The sequence below is a fragment of the Aethalodelphis obliquidens genome, unplaced genomic scaffold, assembly GCF_003676395.1.
Source record: "Aethalodelphis obliquidens isolate GAN/ISIS:26980383/991018 unplaced genomic scaffold, ASM367639v1 scaffold10, whole genome shotgun sequence".
In the NCBI taxonomy this organism is placed as follows: domain Eukaryota; kingdom Metazoa; phylum Chordata; class Mammalia; order Artiodactyla; family Delphinidae; genus Aethalodelphis; species Aethalodelphis obliquidens.
The window spans coordinates 38,199,583-38,222,676 of record NW_020837954.1 but is presented as its reverse complement, the minus strand read 5'-3'; the positions used below and the strand labels follow the sequence as shown (position 1 = coordinate 38,222,676).

General features: G+C 48.9%; 1 protein-coding gene across 2 annotated transcripts in view; it reads left to right on the top strand.

The window, feature by feature from the left end:
• The window catches only part of SPTB (spectrin beta, erythrocytic), a 121,499-nt gene that overhangs the window by 56,697 nt on the left and 41,708 nt on the right, over positions 1-23,094 (top strand). For both annotated transcript variants that reach the window (XM_027111483.1, XM_027111482.1), the window contains 7 exons: positions 16,406-16,557; positions 17,831-18,004; positions 18,993-19,084; positions 19,484-19,564; positions 19,861-19,976; positions 20,349-20,461; positions 21,286-21,473. In XM_027111483.1, coding sequence (XP_026967284.1) covers positions 16,406-16,557; positions 17,831-18,004; positions 18,993-19,084; positions 19,484-19,564; positions 19,861-19,976; positions 20,349-20,461; positions 21,286-21,473 — 916 coding nt within the window. The remainder of the gene's footprint in view (positions 1-16,405; positions 16,558-17,830; positions 18,005-18,992; positions 19,085-19,483; positions 19,565-19,860; positions 19,977-20,348; positions 20,462-21,285; positions 21,474-23,094) is intronic.

Here is a 23,094-nt window from a genome sequence, read left to right as displayed (position 1 = left end):
TTGTTCCATCTTCTGCCTTGTTTGAAGGGCACAGCCTTCCCATAAGTACTCTCTGGGCTGATTCTCCCACTGCCCCTCGCTCATGGCCCTCTCTGAGGTTCCTTGTGGCCCTCTCTGAGGTTCCTTCCACCTTCTCTCCCTCCACTCTGTTCCCAGGTGCCTGGGTCTCCAACTGACCTTGAGTCGTGAGCAGGGCCCCTCTGAGGCCATGATGACATTTCACCTCAGGAGTGTCTGGGTTTCCCATCCCTGTAAAAGGGATGGGATAGCTCATTCCCTTGTCACGGTGGAGAATCTTTTCAGGTCTCAGCCGTCACCCTTTTGGTCCTTGCTCTTTGCAGGAAACTCCCTTTCTTCTTCCTTCATCTCCTCCTCACCATCCTTTACCCCACAGAATCCTTCCTTGGTTTTCCTAGGGGATGTATACTGGCACCAACCCCAGTGTAATTTTAACCTCTTTAAATAACCAAACTTGGAACCCTTGCCTTTGCCAGTCTGGTGACCTTCTTTGTGTCTCATGCTGGCTGGGTCTGGCTGCAGTGACCCTGGGATACAGCTGGAGGGAGAGCGGTACTGTGTTCCGTAAAGTTTGCCAAAGAACAGCTTGAGGAGTGGGGCTGTCTTTCGTGTTTCACGGGTAACCTGTTTTTTAAGAAATCGAGGTAAATTCCATTTTAACAATTATCAGTCACGTTCCTACTATGTGTAAAGCTAAACCCCTACCCAGACATGAATGTGGAGAGGAGGGGAGCAGAGAGTTGGATTCAACATAGTATGCGTCCCTGAGGAGTTTATGATCTATTAGGGAAGTGAACAATGTTCATCATTAATTAGCATGAGTAGAATTAGAGAAGAACTATGGGAAAGACACATAATTAAATAGCAATGAGAGAACAAAGGGGGAGATGCCGGGAGCATCAGGGACTTGTCTATGGAAGAGGTGGCCCTGGGGCCGGGGATTGAAGGGTGTGTGTGGTTCTAACAGGCCGATGGGCTAAGAGTTGGTCCAGTTGGCGGGTCTGTGTGGTAGCCTGGCCTGAGTGATGCGCAGCCTGGGAAACTGGTAGAACTGGGTTGAGCAGGAAAGGGCCCTCTATCAGCCTTGCCTATTCCTCACTACGAGTGTGCATCTCATCTATCAAAGCATCTGAAAGCCCCCCAGAAGGAGAGGAACCGCAGAGTGTAGAGTTGCATGCCTGGACCTTAGTCATTTAGAACATCTGGCTAACAAGTAAACATGCAAGTTTGGGGTCCATTCAGGATTTTTTAAAACAAAGAAAACCCTAACCAGTTTACTGAATTTCCTCTCCTGAGAGCCCACTCTGAGTGACCTGTGGGAGAAACTAAAGCTTTGAGAAGGTCCAAAGTAGAGTGGTTGGGTAGGCAGAGCAGAGAAAGGGAGCGTCAGTCTCCCACACCCACCTCCCCACTGGTTTTAACTTCTTGACGTTTTTCTCTTCAGTGCCGTCTTTGGGGCTGACTTGGCAGTCTAGGCGGGGTCAGCCTTTCCAAAGAGGCTTAGGAAGCAGAGGCTGCCTTTGGTCCCTATTATTCCAGCGTGCTCTGAGGCCACTCCCCCACTCCCAGGAGTACTACGGCAAGGAAGGCGTGCAGCCCTGTATTTCTTAAAAGATGGCAGTGATCTGCTTTGTACGTATACATGGCAGCGTTGGAGATGTTGGCCTGGTCTTTCCCATCTCAAATCGAAGGTCCTGGGATGAGGAGGAAAATGTCGCAAGACCCAGATTGAGGTCCTGGTTCCACTGCTAATGCTACTGCCATGGAGGACAGTTCAGTCAATCTCCTGGGTTTTTCTTTTTATAAATTTATTTTATTTATTTTATTTTTGGCTGCGTTGGGTCTTCGTTGCTGAATGCGGACTTTCTCTAGTTGCTGCAAGCCGGGGCTACTCTTCGTTGCGGTGCGCGGGCTTCTCATTGCGGTGGCTTCTCTTGTTGGGAGCACTGGCTCTAGGCACGCGGGCTTCAGTAGTTGTGGCTCACGGGCTCTAGAGCACAGGCTCAGTAGTTGTGGCTCACGGGCTTAGTTGTTCCGCGGCATGTGGGATCTTCCCGGACCAGGGCTCGAACCCGTGTCCCCTGCATTGGCAGGTGGATTCTTAACCACTGTGCCACCAGGGAAGCCCCCGATCTCCTGTTTTACGCAATGAAGACAGTAGTATTTTCCCAAGGTAGTTGTGAAGATCAAGTAAGATAAGGTTTATGAAAGTTATTTTATTAATAATATACTAGGTGAATGTTAGTATTTATAGGAAATCTCCTTAAGAATAGTATCTTTCTTTTTGTTTTCTTTTTTTTTTTTTTTTGGCCTTGCAGCTTGTGGGATCTCAGTCCCCCCACCAGGGATCGAACCTGGGCCCTTGGCTGTGGAAGCGCTGAGTCCTAACCACTGGACCGCCAGGGAACTCCCAGGAATAGTATCTTTCTGTCCCTTCTCTTCTCCCAACTTCAGATATTCGAGTTCATCAGCTCAGTCAATGTCCCAGTTACCTTGGCCTGTTCCAGGGACAGTTTCTTCCCTCTTAACCCCCACCCTCCTTCATCTTAGAAGGCTTGAGTTGGAAAAAAGAGCCAGGGACCAGCGGAATTAGGCTAATGCTTGCCCTTCGAGCTCTTGGCTTGGTCCCCAGGGACCCAGGGGCCATGGGGATGAAGCCCGCTGCTGTGCAGATCTTTCTCCAAAGGCATCCAGCCTAGACCCCAGGTGTGTGTCTGCCATCAGCTGAGTGACAGGAAGGCACAAGAAACCAGAGGACGGTGAGGCCCTGTGAGATGCTCTTCCTAGTGTGGCAGCTCTTCCTGGTCCCTCTCTGCTTAGTGACCTGTGGTTAGAGGACTTGCATTAGGTTAGCTGGACTCCATCTATTCTGCCTCTTAAGTCGTCTTCCTCTCAGCTCCAAAGGAAGCACTCCCTATTCAGCCTTTCAGACCATTCACGGCTCTTCCGCCCAGGGCCAAAATAAACAAGCCATCTGGTTATTCTGCCTGGAAACTGCCACGTTGGTATACAAATACCTGACTCCTCTCCAGAATGAATTACTCTGGGTTCAAAACTGGATCAGCCTGACTAAAGTGAAAGGGGAGGTGGGTAAGAAGACACTGCAGAAGGCTCCTGGATGGGGATGGATTGGACCTTGGCATGCCAAGGGGAGGGTTGGGGGCCCAGCAGGAATATTTGCAGGTAGGTCCCTGGGCAGATGTTGCGCCCAGTGTCAGCCTCTAAAGCTGACAGCGCTTCCTGAGGTTCAGCGGTGGCTAAGTCCTGAGGCTTCTTCCTGAACGGGAGGCCATTCTCTGCTTTGATGACTGCCTCTGGCCCCTCCTACTTTTCAGACTTGCTTTGAAAGTTAGAGGAAGGGGAGCAGCTGGAAAGCCCAAGTTCCTATCCCTCCAAGAGGTTCCAGCCTTCGTGTTTCAGTAAAAAAGAAAAGCTCCCAGTGTCTCCTCGAGCCATCCTCATCGTCACTCACCCCGTTTCCTGTCCTTCACACTGGGCGCCATTAGGCAAACATTTGTGGGTCTGAATGAGGGATGAAGCACTGCAGGCTGCGGGGAGTTTTCGGCCAGAACGCCTGCCCTTCGTGCCCTCTTTCCTCATCCCAGAGGAGGCCTCTGCCTGCACGCACCCTCGCACCTGTTGTGTACCCCTGTGATCTGGGTGAGGATGCTGCCTCGGGGCAGATGTGGCCTCACTGGGCGGGGATGGTGGTGGTGGGGGTTGGGGGAAGGCAACAGAAAGATGCCCTGAAAAGAGAAACCTTGTGCACTAGCCTCCATCGCACATCCCCTGCCTGCCTTATGCACGTACACAGCTCAGCCTCCCCGCATCCCAAGTGCCGCCCGCTGTGTGATTTCCAGCTCACTGATGCAGAGGCATCTGGAAGGTTGCAGTGCAGAGAGCAGGCTGGGGCCTCCTGAGGAGGCTGTGAGGAGGGGAGGACCCGACACGCCCTTTCTCCCCCTTTTTGGCTCATTGAACAATTACTAAGGGACAGACTACACAGAGCCTCCCTTTTAAGACAAAATGCACGAAATTATGTAGCCCACTCTGCTTGTGCCTTTAAATCAGAATCCAAGTCGTGTTTCAAACTAGAGACGTGCTTCCTTTCCACATTCTCTCTTTGTAGCCTTCTTACTAGAAATGAGGTGAGGCCAGAGGTGAGGTTGCTTTAGGACAATTCAGAGAACGCAACAGGGCAGTGGGTGCACTGCAGGCCGTGTCCCTGTACCCTGAAGCACATGGTTGCTGCCACTCTGCACCTTGAATGTCTTCCAGACCCACTGTGCCCAAGCCCCAAGGTTAAGTTCTGTGACCGGCAGGTATTCCATCAGAGCTTTAGGACAGTGGTCCTCAGACCCTGGCACTCCCTGCCCACCAGCCTGGACCCTCCGGAAACTCCCCAGAGAGGGTGGTATGGGCTCCTTCCTGACTCTGGTGGCAAAAAGTGACGCTTAGTCTCACCCCACCTGCACCAGGATGACTCTGAGCCCAGGTGCCCCAGTTGTGTGAGAAGGGCTTTGTGTCCAAAGGGTGAATGATTTCTTTCAGAGAGCAGGATTCCATCACAGTTGTGCCAGGAGGGGTCAGCAGCCTGACCCCTGGCACAGGGGTGCTTCTTGGCAGCCTGTTAAGTTGACAGTTTCAAAAACAGCTGCTGGAGACCAAGGCATCAGGTGTGCATGGCCCAAATGTCTCTCTTAAGCTACCTGTGAGAACAAAGATGGTGTCATTAACGAGAAATTTTTAAAATGTTTTCTTCTCAGATTTCAAAACACGGAATGGAGTTCTATTTAGAGACTAGATATTGGGAAAATGTACTATTCACAGAAATATCTTTAATCATCAGCAATCATTTTAATGTGCTGTCAGAAGAAAAACATAATTGGCTCAGCAGCTCTTGGAGGTCAGCCATTGTGAGTTCTCCTTCTTCCCCTGAGACAGGCCACTGTGCAGAGAAACCTGCCAGTTACCTGTGTAGACCAACCTACGAGGGAGGCCAGTGTGCCACCTGCACTGTGTGGTCCGGGGCAGTTTCCCCTGCCCAGGACATAACACTTTCTCCCATTGTCCCCTCTTGATAAAAACTGTTCCTCCTCTTTGAGAATGCTTTGCAGAACCACAGCTGTTCCCCTGTTCTGGGTGACTGCTATCTATCATCGTGAAGATGCTTTATCAAATATTAACACACCGAGGTTAATAATGAGACTGTTCCCTCCCCACGCGGCGCAGTCTGAGTGAGCCATGTTAATAGCCTCCTCCATCTCTGGGACATTCCTATGGGCTGTCAGCTTCATTCCCAAGGGCAGGTTCTGATACCAGGCCTGGACTGTGCTTTTGGCTCCTGGGAGCAGCCAGCACTCCCTCCCTTCTCCCTCCTGGGGTCCCCCCTGCGTGCTGCTTGGCTGAAGAGATGCCAAGAATGTCATTTTCAGAGCATCTGTGGCAATTGTTCATTTTCCCTTTTTATCATGTCACTGAGAAAGAATGACAGGGAGGCTGGTAGCAGCTTAGTCTCTGGGAGAATTTTGCCTCCGAACCCTTTGGCCTTCAGACTCTGGAAACTGGATCAACCAGGGCACCTTGTTCTACAGTCTAGTGAGAAATAGATAATCACACATGTGTCTTTGTACATATAGACATGTATGTCATGACAGATAATGATAAATGCTATTAACTGGGAACTGTGCGTTTATAACATAACCCACAGCTTATAACTCACCCAAGGATGAGTAGGGGCTTGTTTTAGTGAGAGTGTGGACTGGTGGGTGGAGACAGGAGGGGCAGACAGGAGCCACATCACGGGGGCCTTAAAGGCCATGGGTATCTTGGCCAAGCAGCGGGCAACTCTAAAGCGGTGGCTGAGGGGTTTAATGAGGGGATTATTTGCAAAGCAGTGGCAGAGTTGAAGGGTCAAAGGGTGGGAGCCTTTAGCAGGGAGAGCTATAGGCTCTCAGGACAGGGGCTGTGGCCTTTAGTAAAGGGCTGGGTGGATGGCACTGCTCCCAACCCATAAAAGTGCTTTTCACAAAGAAGTGACCTGGTTATGTTTAGCTTTGAAAGATCACTCTGGCCTCAATGGGGAGAACAGGTTGTGGGAGGCTGCACAGAAGTCCAGGAAAGAGAAGGTGGCAATGAGGGTCAGCTTGGTGGCCACAGGGAGCAGAAAGTGGTCCATCCCCACCACATCATTCTTCTGTCCTCCTGCGGCTATCATGGAGTTTCCCCAGTGAGGTGACCTCGGCCAACTTACTTTTCTGCTCCTCCGGGCCTCAGTTTCCTCACATGTAACACTTGACGCGGGAGGTCTTCCCAGCTCGTAGCCTGGGAAGAAGCTCCCTTGAGGTAGCGCTGACCACACGCCTTTACCCTGAACCGAGGAGCTTCGGCTCCTGGCTTTGGGGAAGGGAATTGATCCTTTTCAGTAAATCAGTGGGTTCTCCAGAAATTCTCTCTGTTTATTAAAGGCTAGGCTGAGGCTGGGTTCCTGGACCATCTTGACTTCTGCAGCCTTGTGTTCTCAGCGAGGGTCATCTCTCCATGCAGCCACCACCTGTGTGCGTGACAACAGTGCTTGGTGTTTATACAGCTGCTTAGTGTTCTAGGTGCTTTTTAACCAGATGATCTCACTGACCCTTCAGCCACTCTGAAGTAGGCAAGGTATAGCTACCACCATCCCCTTTATAGATGAGGGAGGTCACATGGCAGGGAGTGCCAGGACAAGACTGGAATCCCGGGGTGTTAACATCAGCCCTGTGCTGTTGAGGCTACAGCACTTGAGCTTTCTTGAATGTCCCTCAGACCTGCATGATCTCCCCCTCCACACCCCACCTGATACATCGGAATGGGAAAGTTTTGCTTTCACCAGCAGCCTCTAGAGCCTCTTTGATCAAAACCCTGAACTCATTTTTACTTCTGTCTTACAGCCTCCAAATGCTGTCACCTGCCAGGGCTAGCTGACCCTTGTTCTGTGATGCTGTCCAGATCAGCTCCTATCATTTCATTTCCATAGTTCACATGTTAGTGGGGCCACGGCACCTCAGACTTCTGCAGCCGTCTCCAAGCTGGTTTCCCGGGCTCCAGCCTCTCCCCTGTCCAACCCCATTTGTGCAGGGCACTTAGAATCTTTATCCTCCCACAAATTTTTAGTGAAATGTCACTTTATCTGGCTCTTCTTTTCCCAGAGTATAAAGTTCAGATTCCCTAGACTGTCCTTTGACTCCTTTGCTCTGATGCATTAACTGCTTTTCTCCCTCACCCCCAAAACATGCACCCGCATACCTACATGCACACATGCACACACAAATACACATTTGCCAGTTTCCACCAGAGGCTTTGAACAAGACCCCCTCTCCTTCCCCGCCATTCTAAAACCATTATCATCTTCAAGCCCCAGATCAAAACTAGCCTTCTTCAAAAAAAATTTTTTTAATTTAAACTGTTCTTTTCCTATAATATATAAAAACTATTTTTTTAAAAACTAGGGTGATTGCTTTTGTATCTTTAAACATTTTAATACACAAGAATATATATTTAGTGTAGAAAAGATTAGAAAAGCAGGTAAGAAAGAGAAAACTAGAGGCATTGTTAATATCCCATATAGATATTGTAATGCCTATGGATATATGACTGTGCATGTATATGTATAAATAGTAACATTATCTATAATCTTAGAATGTTTTTCACTGAGCAATATATTATGCATATTTTTTCATGTCTGTAAACGTGCAGATTATAATTTTCATGGCTGTATAGTCTTCCTTTGTATTAATGTACCCAGATCTAGTTAACCAGCATCTTAGGTTCAACTCTGATCACTTTTAGAGTCAGTCTTGTGTGCTTCATTCTTACACATCAAAGAGTATGTATATATTCAAATGTGCATTTGCATATGTAGTAAGCATCTTAAAGTTCTCTCTTAGAATCAACCCTAGTTGGATCTTAAATCCTTATGGGCAGGAGAACTATGTTCTTGCTGTTCACAATACCAGTGTAATGAAAGTGGATTGGTTGAAAGAAAAATTCCTCTCCAGACTAAACAGGAAGAGTAGAATTTGTGTCAGCATCATCATTTATGATGTGTCCCTGAGGGTCTGCCCCGTGCTAGGCTTTATCATGGATTGGCATGTGTGTCATTGAGGTTTGTCACAAGTTCATGGGAGTTAAAGTATCCCTTGCTCAGGTTCCCTAAGCTCTTGGCTTCCTGACATGAGAAGGAGGGAAATCCCAAGTTGTAAACCTGCAAAGGGCTCAACATTAAATGCTTGTTTCCAGGCCCAGGCTAGTGGTCCATGGCCTCCCATGGTGCCTTTTCTCCCACTTGCCTTTCTGACCACCTAGCTTTACTGACAGCTTAAAGCCATGTGCTGGTAAAAATACAGACTTGCTCAAGAAGGATACCTATTTGATTTTCATCAGTCATTTATTCCTCGGGGTTTGAGTTTTATACCCTATTTTTCTTCATGACATCTGTCGTTTCTTACTATAAAAGTAATACATGTTCATTGCAGATATTTTAGTAAACATAGATAAGCAAAAAATGTCACCCACAGTCTTAATACCCAGCTATAACATAGCCCAACATTAGCTTTTTTCTCTGCATCTATGCATATAGGTTTGCAATATTGGGTTCATATTATGCATGTGGTTTTATAATCTGAATTTTCCCTCAGAATGTATTATAATATCCTTTCTTGCCACTGAAAGGTCTTCTCCCACCTTCTTCATATATAGGCTGCTATTCTCTACTTTTGAGAGCAGATTTTTTAACAGAGAAAAGAGGGAGAGGCATGAAACAGTCAAGGAATTTTACAGGAAGCCATGGCAGGAATAAATAGATGGTCCTAGAACTGGGTGACTGTTTCCAAAGATAAGATATTTCAGCTTTACCATTTAGCTCAAGAACAGCCAATGGGTAAAAGGCGCTTATTTTTATAACAGCCCCACTGGGGACTTTTAATGACAAACTTCCAGGATGTCCATGACTTCAGGAAGTAGAGTAGGTACCAGAGTGGGCGGGGCCAGCAGCTACTGTGCTACTGGCAAGAATGGTGGAGGGAGGTTGAAGGAAGAACCAAGAGGAAGTCTGGAGAGGTGTAACGTAAGAGAAGGAAAGAGGCTTGACCCTAAGGGGAGGTGTGCACTTTGATACCCTTGTAGGGAATATTCTAGAGGGCAAGTCCTTAGAGTGGCTGTGTGGCCACAGTGGGGCAGAGTGTACCTCGCTGCCCTCAAGACCCACAGACCTCACTCCCAGGCTCTGTCCCAGGGTGGGGAGGGTGTCACAGGAGTGTTCTCAGCTCATAAACCACCTTCTTCTCCCTCCCACCTCTCTCGTGGGCTCAGGCGGTTGACTATGTTTATGAATTTTGTCTGGTGAAAAGTCCCTGACGCAGGGGTGCACAAAGGAACTAAACTATCTTGGAGAAGGGGGTGAGAAAAAGTTTAATATTTTCTTTAGAAAAAGAAAAGTGTGGGACTTCTCTGGCGGTCCAGTAGCTAGGACTCTGCGCTTCCACTGCAAGGAACCCAGATTCAATCCCCGGTCGGTCGGGGAACTAAGATCCCGCAAGCTGTGCAGCGCAGCCAAAAAAAAAATGATGATTGTTAATATATTTCCATGTGTTCTACAAACAGATAAAGCCTTGGAAAACTGGCTCATTTTAAAAAAAGAAAAGAAAAGTGTATTTCTGTATTGAATAAGTAATATAGACACCCAGTAGGTAAAACTCAAAAGATACAAAAGGGCAAATAATAAGTTTCATTCCCATCTCAGTCCTCCAGACCCAGTTCTTTTCCCACAGCCGGTGTTACCAGTTTTTCATGTATCTTTCCAGGAATGTTTTATGCATATATTAGCAAATGGTCTATATTGTTTTTCTCAGCTTTTTTTTTTCACCATACATTGTCCCTTATTGTTCTTTTTTCCCCACCCAATGTATCTTTTTTTTTTTGGCTGCATTGGGTCTTCGTTGCTGCGCGCGAGCTTTCTCTAGTTGTGGCAAGTGGGGTCTACTCTTTGTTGCGGTGTGTGGGCTTCTCATTGCAGTGGCTTCTCTTGTTGCATAGCACAGGCTCTAGGCCCATGGACTTCAGTAGTTGCAGCACGTGGGCTCAGTAGTTGTGGCTTGCAGGCTGTAGAGGACAGGCTCAGTAGTTGTGGCACACGGGCTTAGTTGCTCCACGGCATATGGGATTTTCCCGGACCAGGGCTCGACCCGTGTCCCCTGCATTCTTAATGACTGCGCCACCAGGAAAGTCCCCCCACCCAATGTATCTTGAAGATAGTTTTATATTAGTACACAAGTAGCCTTCTCATTCTTTTTACAGATATAGTATTCCATTGTATGGACATATAATTTTAATTTAACCAGTCCTCTATTGGTGGACATTTAGGCTGTTTCCAATCTCCTGCTATTTCCAAAAATGCAGTGAATTAACTCGTATGTAGATCATTTTGTAAATGTATGTCTATCTGAAGGATAAATTCCTAGAAGTGGAATTACTGGGTCCAAAAATACGTATAGTTGTAATTCTGATCCGTCTTGCCAAATTGCCTTTTATACCCTCTCCAGCAACGTGTGAATGTTTTTTTCCCCTGCATCCTTGCCAACGTGGTATTTTATCACACTTTTGGATCTTTGTGCATCTGATAAGTGAAACATAGTGTCTTGATGTACTTTCATTTCGCTTTTGGACCTTTAGTATCAAAATTTTAAAACATGCAAGAAAGTAGAGAAAAAGTACAAAGAATCATCACCTTGATTTAACTGTTAATATTTGGCCATATTTGCTTGTCCATTTTGGGGTAGAGGTATTTTTAAAGTAAATTGAAGATTTATCATGACATTTTACTAGAATACTTAATTTATCAAAATACTTTAGTATGAATATCTGAGTAACAAGAGCATTTCCCACCTAGCTATAATTCTGTTATTACACCTAATATAATTAAGAATTCCATAATACCATTTAATACCCACTTAATATTCAAATTTTCCCAGTTGTCTCAAAGATGTCTTTTATGATTAGTTTGTTCAAACTAATTAAGGACTGTATATTAAGTTTGTGTGTATGTGTATACTTGTAATTTGTACTTCTATTATAAGTAGCTTGGACAACTTTTTATACATTTAAGAGACTTATAATTTTTTTCTATTAACTCTTTGTTCACATTCTTAGTCCATTTTGCTATTGGATTATTGGTCTTTTCCTCATTAATCTGTACATGTTCTTTACCATACTAGGTAAGTTAGCCCTTTGTGATATGAGTTACAGATAATTTCCCTTGCTTGTTTGACTTTGCTTATGGTATTTTATCTCACACAGAACTTTTTTTGATGCAGTTGAACTTTCAATCTTTTATTTTATTTTATGGCTTTTGGATTTTGTTTCAGAGTTAGAAGGCCCTTCTCTACACTAACATTATAAAAAACATTCTATCATGATTGATTTTGGTATTTTTATGGTTTTATTTTTTACATTTCTATTTTTGACCACAGTGAAATTTATCCTGGAGTGTGAGATATGAATTTAACTTAATTTTTCCTGGATGGTCATCTACTTTTGTCAACACCCTGTACCTAATAATCCATCTTTCCCCTTCATATTTGAAATGCCACCTTTAGGAGATATTAAATGCCTATATATACTTGGGACTATTTCTCTTCCATTGATGTGTCTATATATTCATATGCTAGTACCACACAGTTTCATCATTATAACTTTTTACTATACTTTAATATTTGTTAGAAAAAACACCTGGGAACGTGGGTTACTCTTTATTACTCTTCTTTTCTGAAACTTTCCTAGCTATTTTATTCTATTTAATAAATTTACTTATTTTATTTATTTTTGGCTGTGTTGGGTCTTCGTTGCTGTGCACAGGCTTTCTCTAGTTGCAGCGAGTGGGGGCTACTCTTTGTTGTAGTGTGCAGGCTTTTCATTGCAGTGGCTTCTCTTGTTGTGGAGCATGGGCTCTAGGTGCGCAGGCTTCAGTAGTTGCAGCACGCAGGCTCAGTAGTTGTGGCGCACGGGCTTTGTTGCTCTGTGGCATATGGGATCTTCCCAGACCAGGGGTCGAACCCATATCCCCTGCATTGGCAGGCAGATTCTCAACCACTGCGCCAGCAGGGAACCCTGTTTTTGTTTATTTTTATAATAAGTTTTCTAATCATTTGTCTAGTTTCCCCCCAAATTTAAATTATATAATATAAATATTTTAAAAATAATATTAAATATATAACTTTAGGGTAAATTGACATCTTTATGATATTGAGTTTTCTTATTCAAGAATTGGGTGTGAGTTTTCCAATTGTTCAAATCTTTGGTGTGCCTTGGGAGACTTTATAGATTTATATGGATTTTACACAATTGTTTTAAAATTTAAGCTGAAATGTTTTGTCTTTTTATTATCATTGGGGGTTTTCCAAATTCCTATTCCAGGAAAGGATCCTGCCACCCCTTTGGTGTCTCCTTTTACCTCTAGGATTAAATCTAAACTTCTTAGCTTTTCCTTCAAGGCTTTCCACATCCGATATAAAAGCTATTTTCCACATATTTTCTTCTTACCTGTAGCTAGTCAACAACCCCTGAACAAGCTCCATCCTTTTATGCATTCCATCTTGTGGCTCCTCTGCTTCCCCTTCTGCCTGTGCAAAGTGGTTTTCTTCACGAGCCCCGCCTTGAGTGTCCCAATTGGAAATGACCTCTCTCCTCTTTCACCCCTGACCATTTATTGTATGTGCCATTTATCTGGTAACTAATCCAATATTACCTTGCGACAGCCTTTGTATTATTAAATGAACTGCCCTTTATCTCTTGTGTGGTTGCAAAACTATTTGTGGGTCTGTGTCTCGTTTCCTTAACTAGATTGCGAGGCCCTTGGGGAGAGTGAGCCTGCCTCGTGCTCCCTGCAGCATCTGGGCCCTATAGGCAGTAACGATAGTAGCAGCAGTGATAACAGTGATAGTTAATGTTTACCTCAAGCTTTCTTTCTGTGTGCTGGCTACTGTTTTAAGCACTTTCCATGTATGAACTCATTAGTGGGTAAACACTTGAGTTTTGCTGGGTTTATCTGACCTTAAATTAAATCTTTGAAGGGGGGACATAAAAGAAAGGGCACTTGGTCACAATATCCAGACAGTGACTCTAGCTAGCTGGTCAGAGAGGAAGGGGGGTTTTGTAGGGAAGAAGGAGGCTGGCCACAGCCTAGGAAGGAAAGGGGAGAGGAACAGGCAGCAATGCAGAGGCCCCGAGCTTGATGGTTGCAGAGATGTGAGTATTTTCTGAGGTTCTGGTAGCTTTGATTCAGGCCGTGCTGGTGGACTTGCCGCTTCCCCTTCACTGGCAGGGTTAGGGCTCTGGAAATAAGGCCTGGCCCATGGCAGGGCCTTGCTGAGGCCTCTTTTCCACGGCGGTTCCCTGCAGGATGGCCCAGGTCTCCTGGGGACAGCAGGCCCAATGCTGAGCTGCCTCCGCGGCCTGTCCACACACTCCGGGCCTCCCGCCTCTCCTGCACTCAGAACGCTCCACTGAGTGCCTGCTGGGAATGGATGCACTGAGCAGTCAGGGCTATGAGCTGATGGAAATTAATCCCCACCCCTGGGCCTTCCTCTCCTCAGGACCATCATGAGTCCCGCAGAATCTTTCCCCTGTCTCAACACTGCAGACTGTTTTAGGGTACTGGGGTTCCTGGGCAATTGCACCCCAGCCTTCAAGTAAAATGCAGGCAGGAGGCCTCCTACCTGAGCTCTAAACCTGCAGCTCCAGCATTTTGGGGCCCAGGAAGCATTATTTGTGTGTTGAGAACTGGAGAGATCTAAGGGTGATTTACATCTGCACCGATGTGTGTGCCAGCCCGGCAGCCTAGAATTAACTTCCACGGCCCAGCTCTTCCTTACCCTTTGCTGAGCACAAATAAACAGGTCTCAGACCCACATAATGAACTCTTTAGATTCTTAAAGACAAGAAAAGAAGATGGGAAGAAAGGACTTTGACTTTTTGAGACACTTACCTCTAGAGGGGCAACAAATTCCAGCCCCTTAGACAAAGCTCCACCACCGGTTGGAAGGGTTAGCCTCTTACAGCACAGATCCGGTCTCTAGGGAGAGCGTCGTGGGACTGAGGCTGGCTCTGTTGAATCTAAACATGCTCCAGCATAAATGCAATTGCTTTCCGTCCAATACATCATCAGAACTTTAGTTACATTTTGCTGAAGCAGTCCTTGAAATCAGGGAAGTGGTCCAATAGAGTAAGGGGGCTTTTCCCCCTGAAACGTTGCCCAGAGGCCCAGAACAAACAAGTGGCATTTTAATTTTATATTTATTACGGATTTGTAGAGTCACTAGTAGTATTTTTGCTCTTCTTGGAAGTCTTATTTAGATGGCTTCCGTAGAATTCTTTTCATGTGACTCCAGCACTCATCATATTTATAACGGAGTTTGCGTCAAGGATGGGGGCGCCTTCGTGTCCTTGGCTGCCTCCCCCTCCACCCAGAGCCTGGCACCTAACAGCTGTACAGTGAACAATTGCTGAATGAATGAATAAGCGAATAAAGGGTCTGAGTTCCTAACACCAAAATAGCCATGAAGTAGGAAGGAATTTGATGCTGTGAGCCTCAGAAACTGCCAGGCTTATACCCTCGAGGCCATGCTGGCTGGGCTCCTCTTTTTGTTGTTATTAAGTCAGACATTTAATAATTTAAGAAGCCAGCCCTTCCACAGTTTGGGCTCAGCTGAGCAGACGTTTAGCCTGTTCCCACGGCACCTACAGTTTCCCCTGGCTGGACAGCTCGGAGTCTGCCCTGGCTGTGACCAACCTGAACACACTCTCCCCAGGGACCCTCCATGCCCCGCCCCCCCCAGGGACCAGGCCCATGACCACATGGCCTGGTCATCTCCTGCCTAGAATCCTCCGCAAGAGTGCCCAGAAGCAGGTTGCCACAGACTGTTCACTAAAGCAAACTTCTCTTCCTGTTTCTATCTTTTCTGCCCCTCTTCTCTCTCTCTTTCACCCTGTCCCCATTCTTTCTGCTATCCCAGCCTCTGTCCTCTCTCCAGCATCTTGATCAAGCTTCCCAGCCCTAACCATATAGGTACCAGCATTTATTTTACAGTACCCTGTATATATTTTAACAGAGGTGTTAAAAGGTAGCCCAGGCCTTCCCTGGTGGCGCAGTGGTTGAGAGTCCGCCTGCCGATGCAGGGGACACGGGTTCGTGCCCTGGTCCGGGAAGATCCCACATGCCGTGGAGCGGCTGGTCCGGTGAGCCATGGCCGCTGAGCCTGCGCGTCCGGAGCCTGTGCTCCGCAACGGGAGAGGCCACAGCAGTGAGAGGCCCGCGTACCAAAAAAAAAAAAAAGGTAGCCCACCCGAACTGGTACAGCCTGGGCTGGAAGCTTGGTTTGGGCTGAGCCTGATTTAGGCTGGGGGTGGCGTGTCAGCTTCCCGGGTCTGAAGATGGAAAATCCTGCCTGCCACTCTGCAGGAGCGAAGGAGAGCTTAGTGCCATGCACAGCCCCCAGCCCAAGCCCCCACTACCCTTCAGCCTACATGGATCACACATTCCACATGATCTCACTGTTTCCATGCGCATCTCTCTCCTCCACCTGCCAGCAGCTCCTTGAGGGCAGGCGGTTTGTTCTTTTATGTATCAGCAGGCCTGGCGTAGGAGCTGAATAAACCTCTGCATGGTAAGCTACAGTGCAGCTCTGGAGACCTACTGTGTGCCAGACTTCAGGCCTTGGGGATTCAGAAGTGAACAAGACAGAGAGATTTTGCTGGGCTCAAGGAGCCTGCAGTCTTGCAGGAAAGACAGACTTTCAACTAATCTGAATATGAGGAGAGAGAAATGAGAAATGCAGATGCAGGGGTCGGGGCACACAAGGAGAGACAGAACCTAGGCGAGAGGGCACAAAAGCTTCCCGGAGAAGCACTGTTTCCACTGACTCCTAAAGGATGACTAGGAGTTAGGTGAATGGGGTGAGGGCTGGAGGGTCCGAGAGAGAGCATTCTAGGCAGAGGGAATACTTGTTGGACGGGTGGACGGGTGAACCTGGCATTGAATTCTGAGCTCGCTGGCCCAGTGGTCTAGAGCATTCAGATGCGCACAGGGAAGCAGGTGACTGGACTAGGGGTGTCTTGATACCGTGGTGGTGGAAGTTACCTCTTCATTGCCCCAGTCATGGCACGTGGACCTGTGAAGCCAAAAGGCTACGCTCTAGTCAGAAATGCTCCTCAGAAGGGGATGGAATGGATACATTGACCTCCTCTGCCAGGGATGGGGCAACTCTGGGGTTAAGGTGAAAAACCCTTCAGCCCCATGTCACATTGCAAATGGACCCTGCCAACCTCAGGCACCTCACCCAAGGCTCTTCTCCCCACCCAGATGAGCGGGAAGTTGTCCAGAAGAAAACCTTCACAAAATGGGTGAACTCGCACCTGGCACGCGTGTCCTGCCGCATCACTGACCTCTACAAGGACCTGCGGGATGGGAGGATGCTTATCAGGCTGTTGGAAGTGCTCTCTGGAGAGATGCTGGTAAAGCCCCTTTCCCCAGGCCCAGTGGCTGGTGCTCTGTCCCCTCTTCAGGACAGACATTGCCTGGGGGCCTCTCCAGTTCTCAAGGCCTTCCAAGGTTTCTCCCTATTCTTTTGGGAGGTTTCAGTACTAATGATGTGAGGTGTCCGTGTGGCTGACTGGGTTCTCTGAACGTGTTCATCTAAATATGTCCCAGCATAAATGCCTGGCTTTCCATCTAATATATCATCAAAACATTTGTTAATTTTGCTGAAGCATTTCAGAATTTCTTGCCTCCTTCTGGCCACTGCCACCTCTTCATGCTCCTCCCAGAAGCCATGCAGAGGTCTTGACTGTCTCCTCTTGGCACCTGGTTATCTGTGACTGGCCTGCAGTGGGCCCACCCTCAGCCTCCTTGCGCAGGCTAAGACATATCCCATTACCCAGCTGGAAAAATTTGCCTCCTTCTTGGAACGAGGAGGAAAGTGTGAAAGATATTTTCCTGTGTATCCATCACTCTAACAAGTGGAAGTTCATCACAGGCCCTCTTAGTTGTAACCCACCCGGTGGTAACGTTGCCCCTGCAGGAGAACCAGATCAAGGCTCATGTTTTGCTCAGTTACTTCCATTATGACCTTGGGCCTATGAGGCAGGACCTTCTTTGCCTCATTTCCCCCATGTGTAAACCGATACCTGTACCTGATGTAGTAGCCTAAGACCTCAGGGTTTGAATGAAAGGTACCACATTCATCAGTTGCCTTTTCAACTCCAGGCTGAAGTTAAAGAATGCCTCTTACCCCACTAGAGAGAGTTACCACTAAGAAACCTTCAGATGATGCAGTTACTCATCAATGGTGTCCCCTTGAGCTTTGACTGAGGCCGTTTCGGGGTGGGGAGGGAGGAGGTTGGATGGCAGAATGGACCCCATTATCAGTCAGCACACTAAAAGCCACTCTTATCACCAACCAGCAGTAAACAGTTCCTAGAACTGTGCCTAGCACATAGTAAGTGCTCAACGAACTACCTGTTGTGTTACTATATTTGAATGCCACTTATCACCCACTCAGAAGCCTTTGTTTAGACCCAGGAACAGTACTGATGCAGCCCACTTGCAGAGCTCTGGGTGCTCAAGAGAGGGAGCCTCTGAACTTTGCTGAAAGGATGGGGTTGAAAAGTGTCAAGGAGTGAGCATGGGAGTTGGAGTTTGGCATGGAGGGTGGATGCTGATGACTGGAGCTGGTCCAGGCGTGACCATGAGGTTCTTCCATGCCCACGGGGCAATGCTGTCCCTCAGCCAAAGCCCACGAAGGGGAAGATGCGCATCCACTGCCTGGAGAATGTGGACAAGGCCCTGCAGTTCCTGAAGGAGCAGCGTGTGCACCTGGAGAACATGGGCTCCCACGACATCGTGGATGGCAACCACCGCCTGGTCCTGGGCCTCATCTGGACCATCATCCTCCGCTTCCAGGTGGGTTCCCGGGGGCCAGAGGGGGTGGAGGGAGCTTCCCTGGGCCAGGCTGGGTTTGGGAATCTTAGAAAATGGTGAATAAGTGCGAGTGTTTGCACGTTCTGGGAGGCTAGAAGCCCGTCCTGTGGGACGATGCTTATAGGAAGGAGAAACCATCCTGTGCATCGCCAAGTTGCGGAAGCTCAGGATGAGCTGTTCAGTCAATAGCGTAGTCTTTTGAGAGAGAGGATAGAAATTAGTAGCTGGGCTGAGATCTGGCTGGAAGACCTACTTTCGTCCCCTTCCCCCCACGTGTGTCACTTTTTGGTTTTTTAAATAGTTTGATTCAGAAATTGCAAGAGTGCAGAAGATCTGCTTTTATGTTTTTCACTCAGAAGCTTTTCTCTTCCCACCCTGAAATTCAAGGTCGCTTATTTGTAAGGAATTTAGAAAGCACGAGGGGAGGAAAGCAGAGCCTTCCACCTGCTGGTCTGGGGACAGAAAGAACCTAGCTGGAGGAGGGAAGGGCAGGGAGAAGGAAGATAACACACAACTCCCGGCCTGAAGATCTCACCCAAGTGGTCTTGGGTGTCCAATCTCACTCTCTGAGGGTGTGTACGATGAAACGGTAATAATAGCAGAATTGGGGAGGATGAAAAGGCAAGAGGAGCTGCTATCATCAAAATACAGTACCTTGCAACATTCATGCCGTTCCATGGCCCAGGTGGCATCGTACCTCCTGAGGAGGAATGAGGGCATCCTGCTGTTTATTCTTGGCCTCCCCTTAGAGTTTCAAGTTGGAGCGTCTCCTCTGACGTGGAGAAGCTGACCAAGGCAGGGAAACAGGCCTCCAGGACCCAGGGCTTCAGGCTGCGGGGCAGCTGCGGGGCTGGCGACCGGATGGACGGCTACAGAGGAGGAAGGACGGAGGAGGCCTTCCAGGGAGAGCAGGGAGGCGCTGGGTCAGATGCAAATCTAAGTCTTCCCTCTCTTGTTCCTGTGCCCACAGATTCAGGACATCGTTGTCCAAACTCAGGAAGGTCGTGAGACACGCTCAGCTAAGGACGCATTGCTGTTATGGTGTCAGATGAAGACGGCAGGGTATGCCCTGGGGACCAGCCACTACCACGTTCCTCACCACCCCCCGTGCCTCCCAAGCATTGCCGTCCCCAGGGGACATAGACGCCATCACCCAGAACTACATCCGTTTGGATGTAGTTGATGCCCAGTCTATCCTGACCTGATTCTTACAGGCCCTGAATACAGGATTCTATCCCCAGATTGCCTGGGTCAGACCGTGGGGTCTGTTGGGGGCGAGAGTCTCCTGGGCCCACCTGCTGAGGGGGCCTCTTTGCGTGACTTAACGGCTGCCTTCTTGTTGAAGGGGCTCAGGAAGGGTCCGGCCCACTCCTCTCCTGAGGTGTTGGCCCTGGGTTCACACACCTGTAGGGACCCCAGAAGAATCTGTTTCTGAGCTCTGAATGCTTTTCTTGGACGCAGCTACCCCCATGTCAATGTCACCAACTTCACCTCCAGCTGGAAGGATGGCCTAGCCTTCAACGCCCTGATCCACAAGCACCGGTAAGAGGGGGAGCGGAGCGGGAGCCCCTGTGGGAGCCAGGGAGCCCTGGGGGGATGGGACACCTTGCACTTAACATGTAGGCGTCACAGGAGTGGTACAGCCGCGGCGCCTTCTCCTCTCACCCTCGGCATCCTGCCTCCCTTAAATCCCCCTTCCTCACACAGCTCCCTCCTCTGTCCCGTCTCCTCCTCTCACTTCTCCGGCTCAGCCACCCGCCTGCGTCTGCCCAGGGGCTTTGCCCTTTTGGTGGGGATGCCATGCCCCCTGCCCTCTGACAGTCTGGCTTCGTCCCCAGGCCCGACCTGATTGACTTTGACAAGCTGAAGGACTCCAACGCCCGGCACAACCTGGAGCACGCGTTCGACGTGGCTGAGCGACAGCTGGGCATCATCCCGCTCCTCGACCCTGAAGGTGAGCCAGCGCCCACGAGACCGTCAGGGCGCCTGGAGGAGTGTGGGCCGTGCTGGGAGAGCCGTGGGCGTGGTGGCCGGGCCAGGGCTCCGCTCCGGCCTGCTCTTCAGACCCAAGCTGGTTCCTGACACCTCCCCTGCCTGATTGGGGGCCCACTGTAGTCTTTCCATCCTTTTCCCCTCTTTCATTCTTTGTGGTCCTAATATGGATTTCATCCTCTCACTAAAATCACAGGCGATTCCTGTTCCACTCTCGCCTGTCACTTGGTGCCTATAGTTGAACTTCGTGCTGGAGACACAGGGAGATGAACCCCCTGAGCTTGACATTTCCAACTTGCAATTGGTCCTGAGAGCCCACCCTTTCCCCTTGCAGATGTCTTCACAGAAAACCCTGACGAGAAATCCATCATCACCTACGTGGTGGCGTTTTACCACTACTTCTCCAAGATGAAGGTGCTGGCAGTGGAGGGCAAGCGCGTTGGCAAGGTACTGAGCTGCTGCGTAACCAGAGTGTCACCATTTCCCTGCTTGCCACGCACAGGCCTTGACTGAGATGCTCCCTTTCTACCCTAAGAGCTTTGTGTCTGGACCCCAGCTGTGGGAGAGCGTGCAGATCACCCCCCACCAACTTCCTCTGAAGCCAAGCATTACCAGGTTCATGGCTCCCAAGCTGAATTCCAACACAGGTTGATGGTCTGTCCCGAACAAGGTCATAGCCCTTAGCTCTGAGCCGACCTTCCACCTGCAGACCCATGTCTCGTGAGCATTCCCACAGGAACAAAACAGGCTCTTTACTTGTTAGTTTATCGTGATTTCAAGCCTCTTAGGCTCTGCAGCCGACTGTACAGGGGAGCCACCCCACTGTACGGACCCTCGTGCCGGAGTCCTTTCCCCGGCTGGGTCTTTTGCCCGTCCAGGGCAGGGACCGTTTCTCATTCATCTTCGTGCACTGGTGTTTAGCAAAGACAATGCCAGGAAGCCTTCGATCCCTAATACCCACTCTTAAATAAACAGGACCTTGGCCTCTCTGGCGGCTGGATTGGAAAGCACAGACAGCTTTCCAGTCTTTTACAGGGTTCGGGAGGGGGGAGCTGCTCCCGTCCCGAGCACAGCCAGGTCCCTCCTGACATTGCCGGCGCACTTCCAGTCCGGCCCCCTGCTCAGCAGTGGTCTTGGGCTCAGGGAACAAACCCAACGTAAACGCTCCAGGGCTCGCAAGGAGGAGGACCACCTCGATTATGGTCCCGGTCGGCATCCTCACGGGCGTCCTCGCCCTTCTGACGAGGATGAGTCACAAGGTGATTCCTTAGGTAATTGACCACGCCATTGAGACCGAGAAGATGATTGAAAAGTACAGCGGGCTGGCCTCAGACCTGCTCACCTGGATCGAGCAGACCATCACTGTCCTGAACAGCCGCAAGTTCGCCAACTCCCTGACTGGCGTCCAGCAGCAGCTGCAGGCCTTCAGTACCTACCGCACCGTGGAGAAGCCGCCCAAGTAAGGGCCTGGGCACTCGGGAGGGCGGGCATCACGGCCGAGAAACCACCTCCAGGAGGTTGGCGGGCCTGGAGAAGGAATCGGGAGGCGGCTCCTGGAGGTTAGAGAGCTGCCCATCTGTCACCTACTTCATCCCGTTTTGTCTCCCTGCTCCCAAGCCGTCTGCCTACAGGCAGTGGGCATTGAGTAACCCCTGGCTCATAGCCAAAGAAACACTTTCCCAGATCCCTGAAGGGGAGCAGCAGTGAAATCTCAGACTTCAGGGTATCTTTAAAGAATGTGCTGGAAAGTTCCTCTCTCTTCTGTGCACTGAGCTGCGGGTTTGTTCTTTGGTAATGACCTCTGCATCCACAGCCCCAGAGCTCTCCACGTGAGGCCTTGTTGATCATCAAGTACATCCTTCTTTCTCTCCCATCTGTCACTGCTCATCCATTAGCAGAGCACTCAGTCTGCCTCTCGGGACCTCTGCTTCACTCCAGCGTGTGCAGGGCCTACGTGCACCTATGCACGTGCAAACACAATTGTGCACACGCGTGCACGCGCACACCCACACAGACACGGGGCATTCCAGCTCGCCCGCCCTTAGCTTGGCCAGCTCCCCAGAAATAGATTTCTAGCTCATCGGTGGTAACCACCATCGGTGGTTCCTCCCCCGCTCATTCATTCATGACTGGCAAGCAGGGAGAGGCGAGACACGGAGTCTAGGATGTACTATAAACAAGTATCTGATTTCTGGCCTGACACTAACCCACTTTTAAAGTCCTAAATCCAATACAGATAACATGCCCCATGAGTCTACCAGGCACTGCACACAGGGGTAGCATCTCCTGGCTGCGTAGACAGTGCTCAAGGCCACAGCCCTCCTGCAGGGCCTGTGAGCAGGCAGATGAATTAGGCTGGCCTCAGGGTGGGGACCTTGCTTACCAGCTGATCTCTGACTACTGCGTGGTGGAGGTAGAAGTGGGTAAATACTTGGCTACGGGCAGAAATGGGAAAGTACCCAGTTACCTGGAGCTTGGACCCTGGGTTCCAGAAATCCATCCTGTTGCCAGTTCTCATCTCCTACACCTAACGTCCTCCCGGAGCCTAGCCTTTCCTCCCCTCTCAGAAGCATCTGGGCTTTTGCACTGTTGTTAGGAGAGCTGACTTTTTAGTACTCAGGTGAAAGTTGCTCTCGGTGCAGTATCTTCTTACGTGGACAGTGCTGCTTCCACGTAAGAACATACATGGTTTTATTGACTCACTCAGCAAAAAACTGAGTAAAGAGCTAGTCAAAAGCCTTCAACTGTTTGCAGAACAGGGAAGAGTTTCTTTGTATGGATTAGTAAAACTTGATACCTATAGGAATTACCAGAACAGTCCAGTTAGCCATTCCTCCGTGGAAGCAAATGACAAGCAAATGCTGCAGTAGTTGTTTTCTCTGGTTTATGTTGCAAAGACTCATCCCCTATTAGATCTCAGCTGGCGAGTATGATAGATTGATAGATCTTTTAACAGGTAAGTAAACCTATGTAGATCCTTTTTACTTTTTTAAGAGAAATGTGTTTTGCTATCCAAAATCCAAGATGCCAGGGTTCCATGTTCACTTAAAAAAGAACAACTGGCTGGGACTCCGCTGGTG